Here is a 20,110-nt window from a genome sequence, read left to right on the forward strand (position 1 = left end):
TTCACATCCTAGTCAGGGTAGAGACAGTCAGGATACACCCCCATTCACATCCTAGTCAGGGTAGAGACAGTCAGGATACACCCTCATTCACTTCCTAGTCAGGGTAGAGACAGTCAGGATACACCCCCATTCACATCCTAGTCAGGGTAGAGACAGTCAGGATAGACCCCCATTCACATCCTAGTCAGGGTAGAGACAGTCAGTATACACCCCCATTCACATCCTAGTCAGGGTAGAGACAGTCAGGATAGACCCCCATTCACATCCTAGTCAGGGTAGAGACAGTCAGGATAGACCCCCATTCACATCCTAGTCAGGGTAGAGACAGTCAGGATACACCCCTAGACACAAACGGAGTGGGAAAAACTATCAGTGTGCGTATACAGTAAGAAATGAAGAAGGATGCCCCTTTCCGATTCTACTAATTAGCTGCTCATGAGGACCTTGATTAGCTGGATCAGGTGTGTTACAACTGGTTTGGAGCAAAAGCCTGCACAACCAGTAGCTCTCCAGGAGCGGGTTGGCTACCCGTGATGTTTCTGAACCATTTGTATAATCAGCAGTCACCTTCTACATACTCCATGACCATACAGAGGTGTCTGTTGTTCTTGTGTGTGTGTGTGTGTGTGTGTGTGTAAATGAGCTGTATGTGTGTATGATCAGCCCTTACCCTCCACATACTCCATGACCATACAGAGGTGTCTGCGTGTCTCAAAGGAGCAGAACATTGAGACCACGAAGGGGTTCTCAGCGAAGGTCAGGATGTCTCTCTCTACGAAGGCCTGCTGGATCTGGTTCCTCAGGATGAGGTTCTGCTTGTTGATCTTCTTCATGGCAAAACGCTGACGGGTCTCCTTGTGCCGCACCAGAAACACAGCACTGCAGAGATGGATGGGGAGGGCCAGGGGGGAGAGAGAGGGGGGAGATAGAAAGAGAGCGAGTGAGAGAGAGAAGGGGGAAGAGGAGAGAAAGAATTAAATGACGATCACCAACGTTAGACATTTTGTGGCCGTTATCATCATTGTCATGGGGTAACAAAACCATGGGGAAGCTTCAGTCTCATGGGGTAACAAAACCATGGGGAAGCTTCAGTCTCATGGGGTAACAAAACCATGGGGAAGCTTCAGTCTCATGGGGTAACAAAACCATGGGGAAGCTTCAGTCTCATGGGGTAACAAAACCATGGGGAAGCTTCAGTCTCATGGGGTAACAAAACCATGGGGAAGCTTCAGTCTCATGGGGTAACAAAACCAGGTCTTAAAACCTGTTTTTGGATTGAACCCCTTTTTTCAATTTTTGTCTAAAATAACAATCCAAATCTAACTGCCTGTAGCTCAGGACCCAAATCTAACTGCCTGTAGCTCAGGACCCAAATCTAACTGCCTGTAGCTCAGGACCCAAATCTAACTGCCTGTAGCTCAGGACCCAAATCTAACTGCCTGTAGCTCAGGATCTGAAGCAAGGATCTGCATATTCTTGATACCATTTAAAAGGAAACACTTTGAAGTTTGTGGAAATCTGAAATGAATGTAGGAGAATATAACACATTAGATCTGGTAAAAGATAAATAAGAGAAAGGTATTATTCCAGCCCAGGCGCAATTTAGATTTTGGCCACTAGATGGCAGGCGTGTATGTGCAAAGTTTTAGACTGATCCAATGAACCAATGCATATCTGTTCAAAATGTTGTATCAAGACTGCCAAAATGTGCCTAATTGGTTTATTAATACATTTTCAAGTTCATAATTGTGCACTCTCCTCAAACAATAGCATGGTATTCTTTCACTGTAAAAGCTACTGTAAATTGGACAGTGCAGTTAGATTAACAAGAATGTAAGCTTTCTTCCCATATCAGATATGTCTATGTCCTGGGAAATGTTGTAGTTACTTACGATCTCATGCTAATCACATTAGCCTACATTAGCTCAACTGTCCCGCGGGGGGGGGGGGACCCACACCGATCCCGTGGAGTCAATCTACAGTCTTATAACGGTACAAGTCTGTCTCTCTCTCGCTATGTCTTACCCATAGGCCCCGTTGCTGATGAGCTTGATGTTCTCAAAGTCCTCCTCCCGTGGGGCTTTGGTTTTAGGGGGAGCTACTACAGGCACGGTGGCCCCTCGACTATACACAGCCTCGTCTGTCTCTGGTGTGTCTGGGTTCCCACTGTCGTAGCTGCTCAGCTGGGCCATCTCCTCCAGGGGATCCCTGGTGAGACCCAGCTGGCTGATGATGTAACGGGGGATGTCTGACTTGATGCCCTGGCCCTCCTTGGCATGGCCCTCAGCTGCCTCCAACAGATGGTAGAACTCCTCTGGGTCAAACTCCTGCAGACCGGGGGGGGGGGGGGGGGGGGGGGGGGTAGAACGTGGGCGAGGGAGAGAAAAGGAAGGGGGGAGGTAGAGAAGAGTGTGTTAAAATCAGCCAATGCAATAGAGGTTGGAATGTGTGTGTGTGTTTGTAGTGGCTCAAACTGAGGGGGAACCTGAAAAAAGAGGTCATGGATTACAAAATAATACACAACATTGGACACTGTACTGTAGGTAAACAACATCAGACAGCAGTACTGTACTGTAGGTAAACAACATCAGACAGCAGTACTGTACTGTAGGTAAACAACATCAGACAGCAGTACTGTACTGTAGGTAAACAACATCAGACAGCAGTACTGTACTGTAGGTAAACAACATCAGACAGCAGTACTGTACTGTAGGTAAACAACATCAGACAGCAGTACTGTACTGTAGGTAAACAACATCAGACAGCAGTACTGGACTGTAGGTAAACAACATCAGACAGCAGTACTGGACTGTAGGTAAACAACATCAGACAGCAGTACTGTACTGTAGGTAAACAACATCAGACAGCAGTACTGTACTGTAGGTAAACAACATCAGACAGCAGTACTGGACTGTAGGTAAACAACATCAGACAGCAGTACTGTACTGTAGGTAAACAACATCAGACAGCAGTACTGGACTGTAGGTGAACAATCCTTTGTTTCCTTGTCCTCTGACAAAGACATAGACGCTCCCTACCCACCTACCCACCCAACCCCCACTGCAGTCTACCCCCCACCCTCCTTCCACCCCAGTTTTTCCCCCCCTTCTACCCCAGTCTACCCCCCACCCTCCTTCCACCCCAGTCTACCCTCCTTCCACCCCAGTCTACCCTCCTTCCACCCCAGTCTACCCTCCTTCCACCCCAGTCTACCCTCTTTCCACCCCAGTTTACCCTCCTTCCACCCCAGTCTACCCCCCTTCCACCCCAGTTTACCCTCCTTCCACCCCAGTCTACCCCCTTCCACCCCAGTCTACCCTCCTTCCACCCCAGTCTACCCCCTTCCACCCCAGTCTACCCCCTTCCACCCCAGTCTACCCCCCTTCCACCCCAGTCTACCCTCCTTCCACCCCAGTCCAGTCTACCCTCCTTCCACCCCAGTCCAGTCTACTCTCCTTCCACCCCAGTCTACCCCCCTCCACCCTAATCTACCCTCCTTCCACCCCACCATCTCTCTTCAAGCTGTGTGTGCATCCATTTGTAAAAACCCATCCTGTGTGTTGTCATATCATCGGCTGCACGTGATTAGTCAAAAACACAGACGTGAGCACTGGGGCAGCCTCTCTATTCTCCCTTCCGTCTTTCTCCCTCCATCCCTCCCTCTCTCTACTTCCCTCTACCTCCCTCTCATTCTCTACCTCCATCTCATTCCCTTCCTCCCTCCCTCTCTCATTCCCTCCCTCCCATCTCCAGAGAGAGGGATGAGGTGGAGGGAAGGTTCCAGCTGCTTAGTCATGGAGGAGGAGGAGGAGGGGGGATGACGAAGCACCGTCTCTACCCCCACTCCCCTCTCCCCGGCTGGGCAGAGAGCAGCAGCGTGATGGGGCTGTTGGAGAGAAGGAGCTGGGAGGCTGGAAGCCCTTATGGGTGATACATATACATGTGTTGTAGGATGTTTCATGTGAGCTGCATCTGTCTCTGAGGACAGTAAATACAGTGGCATGCTTGAGTTACCACACAATTAGGAGTACATCTCTTTAATTTCACTTGCTGAGTGGCTAGGTGGCTTATTAACTATGGGAGGAAAATGACTGGCTTGCAAATAGGAAGCAATTTATGAAAAAAAAATAACAAAAGGATTTGAAAACGAGTCATTTTTCACAGCGGTAAACCCTGATACACTCATCATTTATCTTCCTCAGCACTTACGATTAAGATTTTCATTCATTTGAAGGAAACATTGTTGGGAAACATCTCCGATTATTCCCCGTCGCCCCCCTCATGTTCCTCTTACCAGACATTCTAACAGGCGTGCAGGACGAGCGATGACGATCATCAGCTTCCTAACCAGCTGGGTGACGAAGGTTACCTCCACACTCTCCGAGCGCTCGTGAGCCTAGACATCAACCCAGAGAGGACAGCAGAGTGAGAAGAGCACACCGGTGGTATGAACCATCAGTACTACCTGAAGGGGGTAGAAGATAGTTATTAGTCCACACACTATCATTGGTGTGTGGTCCCGTGTGGCTCAGTTGGTAGAGCATGGTGTTTGCAACGCCAGGGTTGTGGGTTCGATTTCCACGGGGGACCAGTACGGAGGGAAAAAAAAATGTATGAAATGTATGCATTCACTACTGTAGCAGTCGCTCTGGATAAGAGCGTCTGCTAAATGACAAAACATTTAAAAAATCATTTGTTTTTTACACTGCTGCTACTCGCTGTTTATTATCTATGCGTAGTCACTTCACCCCACCTACATGTACAAATGACCTCTAACCTGTACCCCGCACACTGACTCAGTACCAGTACCCCCTGTATATAGCGTGATTATTATGTTAATGTGTTACTTTTTATTATTTTTTACTTTAGTTTATTTGGTAAATATTTTCTTAACTCTTTCTTGAACTCCCAACAGTGCATTTCACGGTAAGGTTTACACTTGTTGTATTCGGCGCATGTGACAAATAAAGTTTGATTTGATAGTTTACACCAGGCATGGGCAACTGGTGGCCCCCACCCCTCAGTCAGGGTCTCAACTTACTGTTGAGAGGTACAGTAGAATAGTAAAATACACAATGCGCAATTTCTACATGTGCTTGTGCATTAACAGTTTCTCTTGTTATGACAGTCAGTGAATTAGCCATGTCAGCGAACATGTTTTAGATTGGTAAGTTAGTCTAGTGACCAGCTATTTTAACTTGTAGTAGGCCTAATCATAGTCCAATTACCCACCCGGGGTTCCCCCAATTCTTTTTTGGGGTCACTTTTTTTAGGCAGGTAGCCAGACAGGCAGACCAGGCAGGTAGCTAAGCAGGCAGACCAGGCAGGTAGCCAGACAGGCAGACCAGGCAGGTAGCTAAGCAGGCAGACCAGGCAGGTAGCCAGACAGGCAGACCAGGCAGGTAGCTAAGCAGGCAGACCAGGCAGGTAGCCAGACAGGCAGACCAGGCAGGTAGCTAAGCAGGCAGACCAGGCAGGTAGCCAGACAGGCAGACCAGGCAGGTAGCTAAGCAGGCAGACCAGGCAGGCAGCAAAGCAGGCAGACCAGGCAGGCAGCAGAGGCCCCAGGGGCTCCAATCAGCCCCCGAATAATTGATGAAGGTAATGAAAGCTGCAAAGTGCTGGAGATGGAGGGAGGAATGGAGGGAGGAATGGAGGGAGGAATGGAGGGAGGAATGGAGGGAGAGGGTGATCTCCTCCCAGTATAGACGAGTGATCGGTGAATAATGGGGCAGCAGTGGGACTGTCATTCATGCTCACAGCCGCTAATTAACCACACTGTGTGTGTGTGTGACAGCATATGTGTGTGTGATGTGTGTGTGAGAAACAGTCTACGTGTGTGAGAAACAGTCTACGTGCGTGTGAGAGACAGTCTATGTGCGCGTGAGAGAGTCTGCGTGTGACAGACAGTATATGTGCGTGTGAGAGACAGTCTACGTGTGTGTGAGAGAGACAATATACGTGCGTGTGTTTGAGAGACAGTCTGTGCGTGTGTTTGAGAGACAGTCTGTGCGTGTGTTTGAGAGACAGTCTGTGCGTGTGTTTGAGAGACAGTCTGTGCGTGTGTTTGAGAGACAGTCTGTGCGTGTGTTTGAGAGACAGTCTGTGCGTGTGTTTGAGAGACAGTCTGTGCGTGTGTTTGAGAGACAGTCTGTGCGTGTGTTTGAGAGACAGTCTGTGCGTGTGTGTGAGATAGTTTGTGTGTGTGTTTGTGTGTGTATGAGAGAACAGTGTCTCTGTATTTGTGTTTTCTAAACTGCCTGTAAGACGCTGTAACTGTGAGTGATGGCCAGCCAGCCACAGGACTACCTATAACACACTGTGACCGATGGACAGTGCTGAGCTGAGGTTACCCTGGTGGGGGTTGCTATGGTGACAGGTCACTGAGGCCTGGGTAGAGGTTAAGGTGGATGAGGTGGTCTCCTGTGAGGTTTTTAATGGTGTCCCTATGTGGGGTGGAATGGATGGCCTGGCTAGAAGAGGGTTACAGTAGTGGCCTGGAGCTCTGACAGGACAGAGACAGACGGAGAGGGAAAGACAATGAAGAAGACCACTGATGACCACCACTGGCTGACAACACAGACTCACTGACTGCAAGAGAGAGAGCGTTAATGTACGGTGTCAAATATACACTGAATCATCACAGTAAGTTGTGTACCAGACACAGTACTTCAACAGGTTTGTGCTCCTTTTCAAGCCAAACAAGTTAACGTATACATTACCATTGGTTACTTAATAAACAGAAACTCTCACAATCCCATACCTGTCCCTCACAGATATACCTGAAACAAACCAAGATGATCCAGCAGAGACCAGCACCCTGACCTCAATCCAAACATCACCCCCCCAACCGCAAACAGACAGGAGACAAGACCCGAGACTCAACTGGAATGGAGTTGTGATCCCATGTGAGTGTGCTCCACTCTCTCCTCCAGAGCCTCTGTTCCAGAACATGTTGCAGCACCTCCTCTTCCTCTAGCCTCCTCTGCCATGACACGCCAGACATTGTCCAGAGAACGAAACAACAGGAAAACAAACGGGATGTTGGCTTTCCAGATCCCTCCTCTCCGGGTACCTGTTCAATGCCTCATCTCCACGGTACGTTAATATCGCCACCACCTGCCGCGCTCCGCTCTGCGCCCCAACCCTGTCGCCCAATTAGTGCCCTGGAGGTGATGTCATCCTCGCACTCCTTCTCTCTGTTCTCTCTTGTTCTGCTACAGCGTTATCTCTGTTCTATCTTGTTCTGCTACAGCGTTCTCTCTTGTTCTGCTACAGCGTTATCTCTGTTCTATCTTGTTCTGCTACAGCGTTTTCTCTGTTCTATCTTGTTCTGCTACAGCGTTATCTCTGTTCTATCTTGTTCTGCTACAGCGTTCTCTCTGTTCTATCTTGTTCTGCTACAGCGTTTTCTCTGTTCCGTTCTCCAGATGTGGCCCGAGCGTGTTTGTCATGGGGTTAATACTCTGTCTGCTGCGCTCTCACACACTAACCACATTTCAACAGGCATCAGCCCTAACGCGGGATGGTTTAAACAGCCAATCCAAGACTGGAAAACTCCCTGCAGACCCCTCCTCCTATGGCTTCATCCTTCCCTTCGCCCCCACCCAACCCACCGTCTCGCTCTCTCACTCTCAGTGCACCCCTCCTCCTGGGTGTCTGGGAGTCATCCGTCACCCTCGCTGACTGCTGGGGTGTGAAATTAGAATCAGGGAGAGGAAAGGGAGACACACACCCCACCTTTGATTGGGGGGATGGGGGGTGGGGGTACGAGGCCACTGCGAGCAATACTGTCACAGCCCCCCAGCTCTGTAACTGAGCTAATGGAGATATCACTGACATCACACACCATGGAATGTCCCTGAAACCCTAACACAGACATCACCAACCCATCTTGTGACTAACATATCGGAGGCAGGTGTGGGGGGCATGTGCCTCATATGGAGAGAGAGAGAGGGAGTTTATGTGTTTCTGATGGACTAAACGGGTCAAAGTGGCTTCCTGACAGACTTAATGATGATGAGTGAGCACCTTATTGAAACTATATGTGACGGGTGAACAAACATGACTCACATGATTTCTGTCTCCGGTATCTAAATGAACAGGATATCTTCACCTAATGGATTATTCTAATGGATGTTGGTGAAGCCCTCAAATGAAAACAACAGTGTACTTACATCCTGCAGTAGTTTCTCCAGGTTCTCCTGCAGTTCGTAAAAGTAGCGTGATGTGATGCAGCCCTCACGGCTTTTAACCAGGCAGTCTCTGGACAGCTCTATGACCTGGTGGTGGATGAAACTGAGGACCCCGTCGGCCAGGGGCATCACCTTGTCAGGGGCCGAGGACGACAGGAAGTCAGCCAGACGGTCCTCCATTTGAGCCGTGGCCTGAGGAGGAAGGGGGTAGAGGTGAGTCACAGCCTCTACCACACAGCTCACAGTAAGCTTTATTACAATGGAAAAGCCATTTGAAGGACTGTCATAAAATGGTTCATATTTTAATGACAGGTATTTAATTAAGTCCTAATAAACAAATGAATAAAGAGTTTGTCCTGGTCGGTACCTTGGGAAAGCGCTCCTTGTAGACATGGTTCATCATGACGACCTCATGGTCAAAAGAGATGGGTGAGCGACCAGGGCTGAAAGCACACAGACACACACAGAGATGAGTGGAGAAGAGGTCAGTCCTCTTTAGCTCAGTTGGTAGAGCATGGTGCTCGTAACACCATGGTAGTGGGTTTGATTCCCGGGACCACACATATCTAAAATGTATGCACGCATGACTTTAAGTCGCTTTGGATAAAAGCATCTGCTAAATGGAATATATTAATATTTTGATATATTAAAAGACTGTAGCACAGTGGTCTACACCAGTCCAGAGAGACTAGCATACTGCATGGGTGTAGGGGTCTGTATTCTACACCAGTCCAGAGAGACTAGCATACTGCATGGGTGTAGGGGTCTGTATTCTACACCAGTCCAGAGAGACTAGCATACTGCATGGGTGTAGGGGTCTGTATTCTACACCAGTCCAGAGAGACAAGCATACTGCATGGGTGTAGGGGTCTGTATTCTACACCAGTCCAGAGAGACTAGCATACTGCATGGGTGTAGGGGTCTGTATTCTACACCAGTCCAGAGAGACTAGCATACTGCATGGGTGTAGGGGTCTGTATTCTACACCAGTCCAGAGAGACAAGCATACTGCATGGGAGTAGGGTCTGTATTATCCAGTATACACTAGGACAGGGGGCACCAACGTTTCGTGGGGGGGAGATGTTGGTGTTATATTTGCGATTGTTTCTACAGATCTAGAACTAGGCATACATGCGTGATGCTTTAGGCTAGAAACAAGCTGTAAAATGCCAGATTAAGATGTGACTCTAATGCACATGGGAAGCTGAGCTAGGACCTTCTAATGCACATGGGAAGCTGAGCTAGGACCTTCTAATGCACATGGGAAGCTGAGCTAGGACCTTCTAATGCACATGGGAAGCTGAGCTAGGACCTTCTAATGCACATGGGAAGCTGAGCTAGGACCTTCTAATGCACATGGGAAGCTGAGCTAGGACCTTCTAATGCACATGGGAAGCTGAGCTAGGACCTTCTAATGCACATGGGAAGCTGAGCTAAGATCTTCTAATGCACATGGGAAGCTGAGCTAGGACCTTCTAATGCACATGGGAAGCTGAGCTAAGATCTTCTAATGCACATGGGAAGCTGAGCTAGGACCTTCTAATGCACATGGGAAGCTGAGCTAAGATCTTCTAATGCACATGGGAAGCTGAGCTAAGATCTTCTAATGCACATGGGAAGCTGAGCTAGGACCTTCTAATGCACATGGGAAGCTGAGCTAAGATCTTCTAATGCACATGGGAAGCTGAGGTAATCAATTGATCTATTCACTTTCTGTAAAAGAGAATATGTATGATTAAATTGATAGTTCATATAAATGATAAAAATAAACCATTTGGCAGCGGAATAGCATTTGGGGAAATCAGGTCTAAAATGTATTTTCTTTCTCCATTAATATGATTAAATAGCCTACCTAAAACTAGGTAGAATGGCAGGAAATGACCTTCAAAACAACAACATCTTCCAAGGTCCCTTAAATGATACTAAATTTACTGCTGGTTATTTAAGATACCTTAAGAGGCATGCCATTTTTCTAATGTGAAAATGGGGGAAATAGGTTGGGAACCGCTGCACTGGGGAACCAGAAGTCCTATATGTCACTGAGCTGCAGTATAGTACATTACAGATGGGAGCTGCCAGTCCCACACCTCCAGTACAGCAGGGCTATGGTGTCACTGAGCTGCAGTATAGTACATTACAGATGGGAGCTGCCAGTCCCACACCTCCAGTACAGCAGGGCTATGGTGTCACTGAGCTGCAGTATAATACATTACAGATGGGAGCTGCCAGTCCCACACCTCCAGTACAGCAGGGCTATGGTGTCACTGAGCTGCAGTATAGTACATTACAGATGGGAGCTGCCAGTCCCACAGCTCCAGTACAGCAGGGCTATGGTGTCACTGAGCTGCAGTATAATACATTACAGATGGGAGCTGCCAGTCCCACACCTCCAGTACAGCAGGGCTATGGTGTCACTGAGCTGCAGTATAATACATTACAGATGGAAGCTGCCAGTCCCACACCTCCAGTACAGCAGGGCTATGGTGTCACTGAGCTGCAGTATAATACATTACAGATGGGAGCTGCCAGTCCCACAGCTCCAGTACAACAGGGCTATGGTGTCCCTGAGCTGCAGTATAATACATTACAGATGGGAGCTGCCAGTCCCACACCTCCAGTACAGCAGGGCTATGGTGTCCCTGAGCTGCAGTATAATACATTACAGATGGGAGCTGCCAGTCCCACACCTCCAGTACAGCAGGGCTATGGTGTCACTGAGCTGCAGTATAATACATTACAGATGGGAGCTGCCAGTCCCACACCTCCAGTACAGCAGGGCTATGGTGTCCCTGAGCTGCAGTATAATACATTACAGATGGGAGCTGCCAGTTCCACACCTCCAGTACAGCAGGGCTATGGTGTCACTGAGCTGCAGTATAATACATTACAGATGGGAGCTGCCAGTCCCACACCTCCAGTACAGCAGGGCTATGGTGTCCCTGAGCTGCAGTATAATACATTACAGATGGAAGCTGCCAGTCCTACACCTCCAGTACAACAGGGCTATGGTGTCCCTGAGCTGCAGTATAGTACATTACAGATGGGAGCTGCCAGTCCCACACCTCCAGTACAGCAGGGCTATGGTGTCCCTGAGCTGCAGTATAGTACATTACAGATGGGAGCTGCCAGTCCCACACCTCCAGTACAGCAGGGCTATGGTGTCACTGAGCTGCAGTATAGTACATTACAGATGGGAGCTGCCAGTCCCACACCTCCAGTACAGCAGGGCTATGGTGTCACTGAGCTGCAGTATAATACATTACAGATGGGAGCTGCCAGTCCCACACCTCCAGTACAGCAGGGCTATGGTGTCACTGAGCTGCAGTATAGTACATTACAGATGGGAGCTGCCAGTCCCACAGCTCCAGTACAGCAGGGCTATGGTGTCACTGAGCTGCAGTATAATACATTACAGATGGGAGCTGCCAGTCCCACACCTCCAGTACAGCAGGGCTATGGTGTCACTGAGCTGCAGTATAGTACATTACAGATGGGAGCTGCCAGTCCCACACCTCCAGTACAGCAGGGCTATGGTGTCCCTGAGCTGCAGTATAGTACATTACAGATGGGAGCTGCCAGTTCCACACCTCCAGTACAGCAGGGCTATGGTGTCACTGAGCTGCAGTATAATACATTACAGATGGAAGCTGCCAGTCCCACACCTCCAGTACAGCAGGGCTATGGTGTCACTGAGCTGCAGTATAATACATTACAGATGGGAGCTGCCAGTCCCACAGCTCCAGTACAGCAGGGCTATGGTGTCACTGAGCTGCAGTATAATACATTACAGATGGGAGCTGCCAGTCCCACACCTCCAGTACAGCAGGGCTATGGTGTCCCTGAGCTGCAGTATAATACATTACAGATGGGAGCTGCCAGTCCCACACCTCCAGTACAGCAGGGCTATGGTGTCCCTGAGCTGCAGTATAATACATTACAGATGGGAGCTGCCAGTTCCACACCTCCAGTACAGCAGGGCTATGGTATCCCTGAGCTGCAGTATAATACATTACAGATGGAAGCTGCCAGTCCTACACCTCCAGTACAACAGGGCTATGGTGTCCCTGAGCTGCAGTATAGTACATTACAGATGGGAGCTGCCAGTCCCACACCTCCAGTACAGCAGGGCTATGGTGTCCCTGAGCTGCAGTATAGTACATTACAGATGGGAGCTGCCAGTCCCACACCTCCAGTACAGCAGGGCTATGGTGTCACTGAGCTGCAGTATAATACATTACAGATGGAAGCTGCCAGTCTCACACCTCCAGTACAGCAGGGCTATGGTGTCACTGAGCTGCAGTATAATACATTACAGATGGAAGCTGCCAGTCTCACACCTCCAGTACAGCAGGGCTATGGTGTCACTGAGCTGCAGTATAATACATTACAGATGGAAGCTGCCAGTCTCACACCTCCAGTACAGCAGGGCTATGGTGTCCCTGAGCTGCAGTATAATACATTACAGATGGAAGCTGCCAGTCCTACACCTCCAGTACAGCAGGGCTATGGTGTCCCTGAGGTCTTAGGTCAGAAACACAGACATCATGGACATGGATACATGGAGGCACAAACATGGTAGGGCTGCACACACACATGGTAGGGCTGCACACACACATGGTAGGGCTGCACACACACATGGTAGGGCTACACATGGTAGGGCTGCGCACACACATGGTAGGGCTGCGCACACACATGGTAGGGCTGCGCATGGTAGGGCTGCGCACACACATGGTAGGGCTACACACAAAGTCCCAGAGCTGATGGCTCTTGAGACCAGGCAGGGGATTTGGCTGTTATATTCCTGACAGTGTGTCTGAGAGTCAGTCTGAGAACCATGTCTGTCTGTCTGGAATTCATAGTAGTGAATATCTATGGCTGGAAAAGGCAGTTCTCTGGGGAGGGACATGTAGCAGTGATGGCTCCTTCAGTCTGAACCATCAGCCCTTTCTATGTATCTGTCTCTCCCCCTCTGTCTCTCTACTCCACCTCTCTTTCACTCCCTCAGTCTCTATTCAATTCAAGGGCTTTATTGGCATGGGAAACATAAGATAATAAACAAAAATGAAATAAACAATAAAAATGAACAGTAAACATTACACTCTGTCTCTATCCCTCTATCTCCCCCCTCACTCTCTAGCCCCCCCGTCTCTATCCCTCTCTCCCTCGCCCCCTCTCCCAATTCTGGCTAGCAGGAAGAAATGAAGACAATGGGAACAACCCTGACCTTTCTGTCTCTCACTCACACCAACCACCTCCACAGAGAATAAGCTGGGGATCTGTCTAAAGCAATGAGGCGAGAATGAGACAATGAGGCGAATCCCTTCTGAGACACGGTGTGTGTGAGAGAGACTGTAATCTGAGCAGCTGTGTTGTAAAGTGGTGTAATGGAAGCGGTGAGGGAATGCTTGGGGCCACAGATGTGACCGTATGTGTGAGTCATCGGTATCTCTTCTGGTCATGTGACCAGGGGGATGAGGTAATGCCAATAGTCATCCATCGACAGCTTGCTTGTCCTATTAACCAGTCTATAACATATTAACCAGTCTATAACATATTAACCAGCCTAATTGAATGAGAACACACTGAATGTGACATATGAGGTCAACTTCATAGAGGTGGTTATCATCGTGCCAACACACACACACACACACACACACACACACACACACACACACACACACACACACACACACACACACACACACCACACACACACACACACACACAATTGTGGGTCAAAGTAGACTCTTAAGACTCTTGCCAGAAGGTAAACTTCTCAGAATATATTCTAATGCATTATGCTCTTTGCTTTTCACACAAACACTAGAGCAAGCACAACACACTAATTAGCTGTCCATCTGTCTCTCTACTTTTAGAAATAAATATAAATATATGTCAATCATCAATACGAACTGAGGAGAAACATTCTCAGCTCTGAGTCCTGCCACACACACACACACACACACACACACACACACACACACACACACACACACACACACACACACACACACACACACCACACACACACCTGTCTTTTTATATAAAACATTTCACTCAGAAACACAATCACTGCTGCCACGGTAACCAAAGGTTAGCTCTGACAGAGATTGATGCATAGCCAGAGGCTGAGTCATAAATACTCAAATAGGATATTTTCACCCACCCTCCTTGTGTTGTGTGAGAGTGGAGTGTCTTTGAGTGATTTGTGGCGTTATTGAATAAAGCTCACATCAAACAAGCTGCTAATAGAATCACGAAGGTCCTGAGAATGAATAACATCAGACAAAGGTTCATTCCAAAATGAAATATTTCTCCCATAACAGAACATCAAAATCACCTTCAGGCCATTTCAAAAAAATATGTTCCATAATCATTTGAGAAACGACCTTGAACACAGACTCTCATTAACTTGTGGGAGGAAAGAGTTTTGTCTGAAGCTTTGCATCTACAGTAAAAGCCTGTTTTAAGACGGTGTGGTAAACTTAAACCAATCAAATGTATTTAAAAATCAATTTTTACATCAGCATGAACTGTTTCAGGAGACTTGAATCCTGTTCATTCTCTCTAGGTTTATATAGTCCAGTACCCCCAACACCGGTTTGTTGTAGCCCTGGCCAAACACACCTGATTCAACTCACTGAGGGCTTGATGAGTAGTTGACGAGTTGAATCAGGTGTACTGTTGGGGGTACTGGAGGACCTAGGTTGGGAACCACTGATGTAGCACAGCACTGTTGCTGTAAGAGTGAGCGTTTTAAAACACTGACGTCAGATTACATGAAAATGGTGCTCAAAAGAAAAAGGCAGGGTGGAGTAAGATGATAAATGAAGTGAATCAGAGAGTAAGATGATAAATGAAGTGAGTCAGAGTAAGATGATAAATGAAGTGAATCAGAGAGTAAGATGATAAATGAAGTGAATCAGAGAGTAAGATGATAAATGAAGTGAGTCAGAGTAAGATGATAAATGAAGTGAATCCGAGAGAAAGATGATAAATGAAGTGAATCCGAGAGAAAGATGATAAATGAAGTGAATCCGAGAGAAAGATGATAAATGAAGTGAATCAGAGAGTAAGATGATAAATGAAGTGAATCCGAGAGAAAGATGATAAATGAAGTGAATCCGAGAGAAAGATGATAAATGAAGTGAATCAGAGAGAAAGATGATAAATGAAGTGAGTCAGAGAGAAAGATGATAAATGAAGTGAATCAGAGAGAAAGATGATAAATGAAGTGAGTCAGAGAGTAAGATGATAAATGAAGTGAATCAGAGAGTAAGATGATAAATGAAGTGAATCAGAGAGTAAGATGATAAATGAAGTGAGTCAGAGAGAAAGATGATAAATGAAGTGAATCAGAGAGAAAGATGATAAATGAAGTGAATCAGAGAGTAAGATGATAAATGAAGTGAATCAGAGAGTAAGATGATAAATGAAGTGAATCAGAGAGAAAGAGGGGGAGAGAAGAGAGAGAGGGTAAGATTGGCATAACACCAGTGAGGAGGGCAACTGGGGAAATGAAGAACCTAATTGAGCGTGACAGAGAAAAAGGGGGGGGGGGGGGGGGGCTGTCTGTGTGAGAGGCAGGAAGGGGTGTGTGTGTCTGTGTGTGAGGAGGAGGGGGGGGGTATCGTAAATGCCTCAGAGCCCCATTGGATGAAACTATAATGATATGGATAATACTGTAGATTCAATAGGGGGACCCCCAAAATGAAGGGCCTGTGTGTCTGTCTCTGTGTGTGTGTCTCTGTCTGTGAGTCTATATGGCTCTGTGCTGTTCATTATAACAGGACCCACAGCTGGATATGACAAGCCTACGATGGATGAAACTGTTGAGCTCATTTCTACAACTCCTGAAGAATGAGTGAGGGGTGAGAGAGAGAGAGGAAGGACAGGAGAAGAACCACAGCTGTCATCACTTTCAGTATGGCAGATAATAAGGCCATGAAATTAGCATATGATTGCTTCCTTCTTTATTTCTCTAATCATAATTAGCTGGTCTGAGACTCATCTTTGCATTTTCTTTCTCACTCCCTCCGGTGCACGTGCTCTCTCTCTCTTTCACTCGCTCTCCCTCACCTCATCTGCTTCGTTCACTTTACCACTCTGATTATGCAGTACAGTCATACAGCAGAGAGCCATTTGTAAAGGGTTGGTAATGATCTTATTTCTCACACCTTGCTAGCTCATCTAATATTCATAGATGTAATTCTGCTAGCTAGCCTGAAAGACAGGCAGTGTTTTCCACTAGCGCCGGCTGTCGGCTATACAGCCGATTACAGACTCATTTTCAAGCCAGCTACTTTTTTCCACTTAAATTAACTAGGCTACTTTTCAATTCGCTACAACAACAAAAAAAGTATTTAAAAAAGTATCCAGAGCCCTCTCCCGCTAGAATGTGGTTGCAGTCTAATTTCTTTACACGGAGGGAGAGAGCATGAATTTGCAGGTCCAATATAATGCGAGTACATTTCCACATACCATATAATGAGTGGATTATACCATATAATCCACTCAGCCAATTGTTTTCTGGCACATTCCTTTATTTTCTTTCACATGCAGGGTCTGACATTAACGATGGCCCGGGGCCAGTAAAAGCATGTCGGTACAGTGCATTTTTACATTCCAGTTCAACATTTACCTGCCCGTCAATCTATTCACTGGGCTTATTTCTTTTAGGGAAAGTGAATTACAAAAGTAAACTAATAGTGAACAGACTAGCAATGTGCTGGCTACTGTTGATAGTCTGCACAAAGAAAGCTACAAACAGACACGGGGCATTCCTCTTGACTAGTTTATTACTGAAGCCGTGTCGATGGGTGTTTCTCAAAATGCTCACCACCGGGCTCCGAGCACGCAAATTAGAGGGTCGGAGTATAATCCAAATCAAGAGGAAGGCACTTCTCGAATGTGTACGCCGTTTGTACATTTTTTGAAGCGTGCATCGATGCAAGCTTCAACAGAAAGTATGCACAGAAATATGTTGCAAAAACGTAAAAAGGTTATTATAAATGCATTGAAATCAATGGCGGACATCAATTGAGCTGAAGCGAGAGAAAATACACTCCGACTGGAATGAAATGTTGCATATTCACATCTCATATGTTGCCTGACTATAATATTTTATCTTGATATGTTAATAAATACATGCCGTGTTCATTTTGGCATGTTTACTTGCCTACAATACCGACTGTAGCTTGCGTAGGTCGCAAGCATGCCAACCTGCATGACCCCAACCCATTTAAGAACTACACAATGTCCGGGCCAGTAGGAATTCTGGTCGGGCCAGTACATTTTTGTCCAACTGGCCTGGCCAGTGAGAAAAAAAGTTAACGCTGGACCCTGGTGTGTTTCATACGCAGCCATGGAGGATATTTAGTGTGCTTTCATTGACGAACAGCAAGCTTGACTAGTTTAGAAAAGGTTGAACTGACTGAATAAAGTCGATCTCATGTATCCTTCCCATTCATAAATCATACAACGTAGTTATATGTCCAGTGTATCGCATCGGGACAAGTAAACAAAAGATCTGGTTTCTATTTTCAATATGAAGTCCATCAGGACTTGCCAGACACGTTAACGTGAGTGACTCGTCAGTAGCTTACCGAATTGCATTGGTAAGAGAGCTTTCATTTGGCTCCCTAATTTGCAAACTGTTAGGCTATTTGATGATTATCTGCAGATAAATGATGAAATCATTCGATGAAGATGGCGAATCCTCCTCACAGTAGGAACAATAAGCAGGCTAGTGGAGAGATGGGCTCACGGGTCCAAAATAGGATAAAAGAAAACAGATTGAATTGTTTTAAAAGCTAATGATACCTATATGGTATTTTCAAAGATATTGATATACAGTACCAATCAAAAGTTTGGACGCACTTACTCTTTCCAGGGTTTTTCTTTATTTTTACATTGTAGAATAATAGTGAAGACATCAAAACTATGAAATAACACATATGGAATCATGTAGTAACCAAAGAAGTGTTAAACAAATCAAAATATATTTTATTTTTGAGATTCTTCAAAGTAGCCACCCTTTGCATTGATGACAGCTTTGCACACTCTTGGCATTTGCTCAACCAGCTTCATGAGGTAGTCACCTGGAATGCATTTCAATTAACAGGTGTGCCGTGTTAACCTCTTACATCTAGACGTTCCGCTAGCGGAACACCTGCTCCAATATCCAATGATAGGCGTGGCGCGAATTACAAATTCCTCAAAAATACAAAAACTTCAATTTTTCAAACATATGACTATTTCACAGCATTTTAAAGACAAGACTCTCCTTTATCTAACCACACTGTCCGATTTCAAAAAGGCTTTACAACGAAAGCAAAACATTAGATTATGTCAGCAGACTACCCAGCCAGAAATAATCAGACACCCATTTTTCAAGCTAGCTTATAATGTCACAAAAACCCAGAAGACAGCTAAATGCAGCACTAACCTTTGATGATCTTCATCAGATGACAACCCTAGGACATTATGTTATACAATACATGCATGTTTTGTTCAATCAAGTTCATATTTATATCAAAAAACAGCTTTTTACATTAGCATATGACGTTCAGAACTAGCATACCCCCCGCAAACTTCCGGGGAATTTACTAACAATTTACTAAATTACTCACGATAAACGTTCACAAAAGCATAACAATTATTTTAAGAATTATAGATACAATACTCCTCTATGCACTCGATATGTCCGATTTTAAAATAGCTTTTTGGTGAAAGCACATTTTGCAATATTCTAAGTACATAGCCCAGCCATCACGGGCTAGCTATTTAGACACTTGGCAAGTTTAGCCTTCACCAAAATCAGATTTACTATTATAAAAGTTTGATTACCTTTTGTTGTCTTCGTCAGAATGCACTCCCAGGACTGCTACTTCAATAACAAATGTTGGTTTGGTCCAAAATAATCCATCGTTATATCCGAATAGCGGCGTTTTGTTCGTGCGTCCCAGACACTATCCGAAATGGTAAATCAGGGTCGCGCGCATGGCGCAATTCGTGACAAAAAAATTCTAAATATTCCATTACCGTACTTCGAAGCATGTCAACCGCTGTTTAAAATCAATTTTTATGCAATTTATCTCGTAAAAAAGCGATAATATTCCGACCGGGAATCTTCTTTTCGGCAAACAGAGGAAAAATCACAAAGACGGGGGCGGCCAGGGCACGCGCCTAAGCCCACAGTCCCTTGATCGGCCACTTGAGAAAGGCGATAATGTGTTTCAGCCTGGGGCTGGGATGACGACATTCAGGTTTTTCCCGGGCTCTGAGCGCCCATGGAAGACGTAGGAAGTGTCACGTTAGAGCAGAGATCCTTTGTAAAAGATAGAGATGGCAAAGAAGTTCAAGAAATGGTCAGACAGGCCACTTCCTGTAAAGGAATCTCTCAGGTTTTGACCTGCCATTTGAGTTCTGTTATACTCACAGACACCATTCAAACAGTTTTAGAAACTTTAGAGTGTTTTCTATCCAAAGCCAATAATTATATGCATATTCTAGTTACTGGGCAGGAGTAGTAACCAGATTAAATCGGGTACGTTTTTTATCCAGCCGTGAAAATACTGCCCCCTAGCCATAACAGGTTAAGTTAATTTGTGGAATTTCTTTCCTTCTTAATGCGTTTAAGCCTATCAGTTGTGTTGTGACAAGATAGGGGTGGTATACAGAAGATAGTCCTATTTGGTAAAATACCAAGTCCATATTATGTCAAGAACAGCTCAAATAAGCAAAGAAAATGACAGTCCATCATTACTTTAAGTCACGAAAGTCAGTCAATCCGGAAAATGTATTCAAGTGCAGTTGCAAAATACCATCAAGCGCTATGATGAAACTGTCTCTCATGAGGACCGCCTCAGGGAAGGAAGACCCAGAGTTCCCTCTGCTAAAGAAGATACGTTCAT

At 46.1% G+C, this 20,110-nt stretch overlaps 1 protein-coding gene across 9 annotated transcripts in view; it reads right to left on the bottom strand.

Moving 5' to 3' along the window:
* The window catches only part of mast2 (microtubule associated serine/threonine kinase 2), a 334,787-nt gene that overhangs the window by 20,349 nt on the left and 294,328 nt on the right, over positions 1–20,110 (bottom strand). For all 9 annotated transcript variants that reach the window (XM_045687864.2, XM_045687863.2, XM_045687862.2 and 6 more), the window contains 5 exons: positions 8,563–8,638; positions 8,178–8,387; positions 4,295–4,396; positions 2,026–2,327; positions 671–879 (listed from right to left, as the gene is read on the bottom strand). In XM_045687864.2, the coding sequence (XP_045543820.1) occupies positions 671–879; positions 2,026–2,327; positions 4,295–4,396; positions 8,178–8,387; positions 8,563–8,638 (899 nt within the window). The remainder of the gene's footprint in view (positions 1–670; positions 880–2,025; positions 2,328–4,294; positions 4,397–8,177; positions 8,388–8,562; positions 8,639–20,110) is intronic.

The sequence above is a fragment of the Salmo salar genome, chromosome 10 (genome assembly GCF_965601325.2).
Source record: "Salmo salar chromosome 10, fSalSal1, whole genome shotgun sequence".
Classification (NCBI taxonomy): Eukaryota; Metazoa; Chordata; class Actinopteri; order Salmoniformes; family Salmonidae; genus Salmo; species Salmo salar.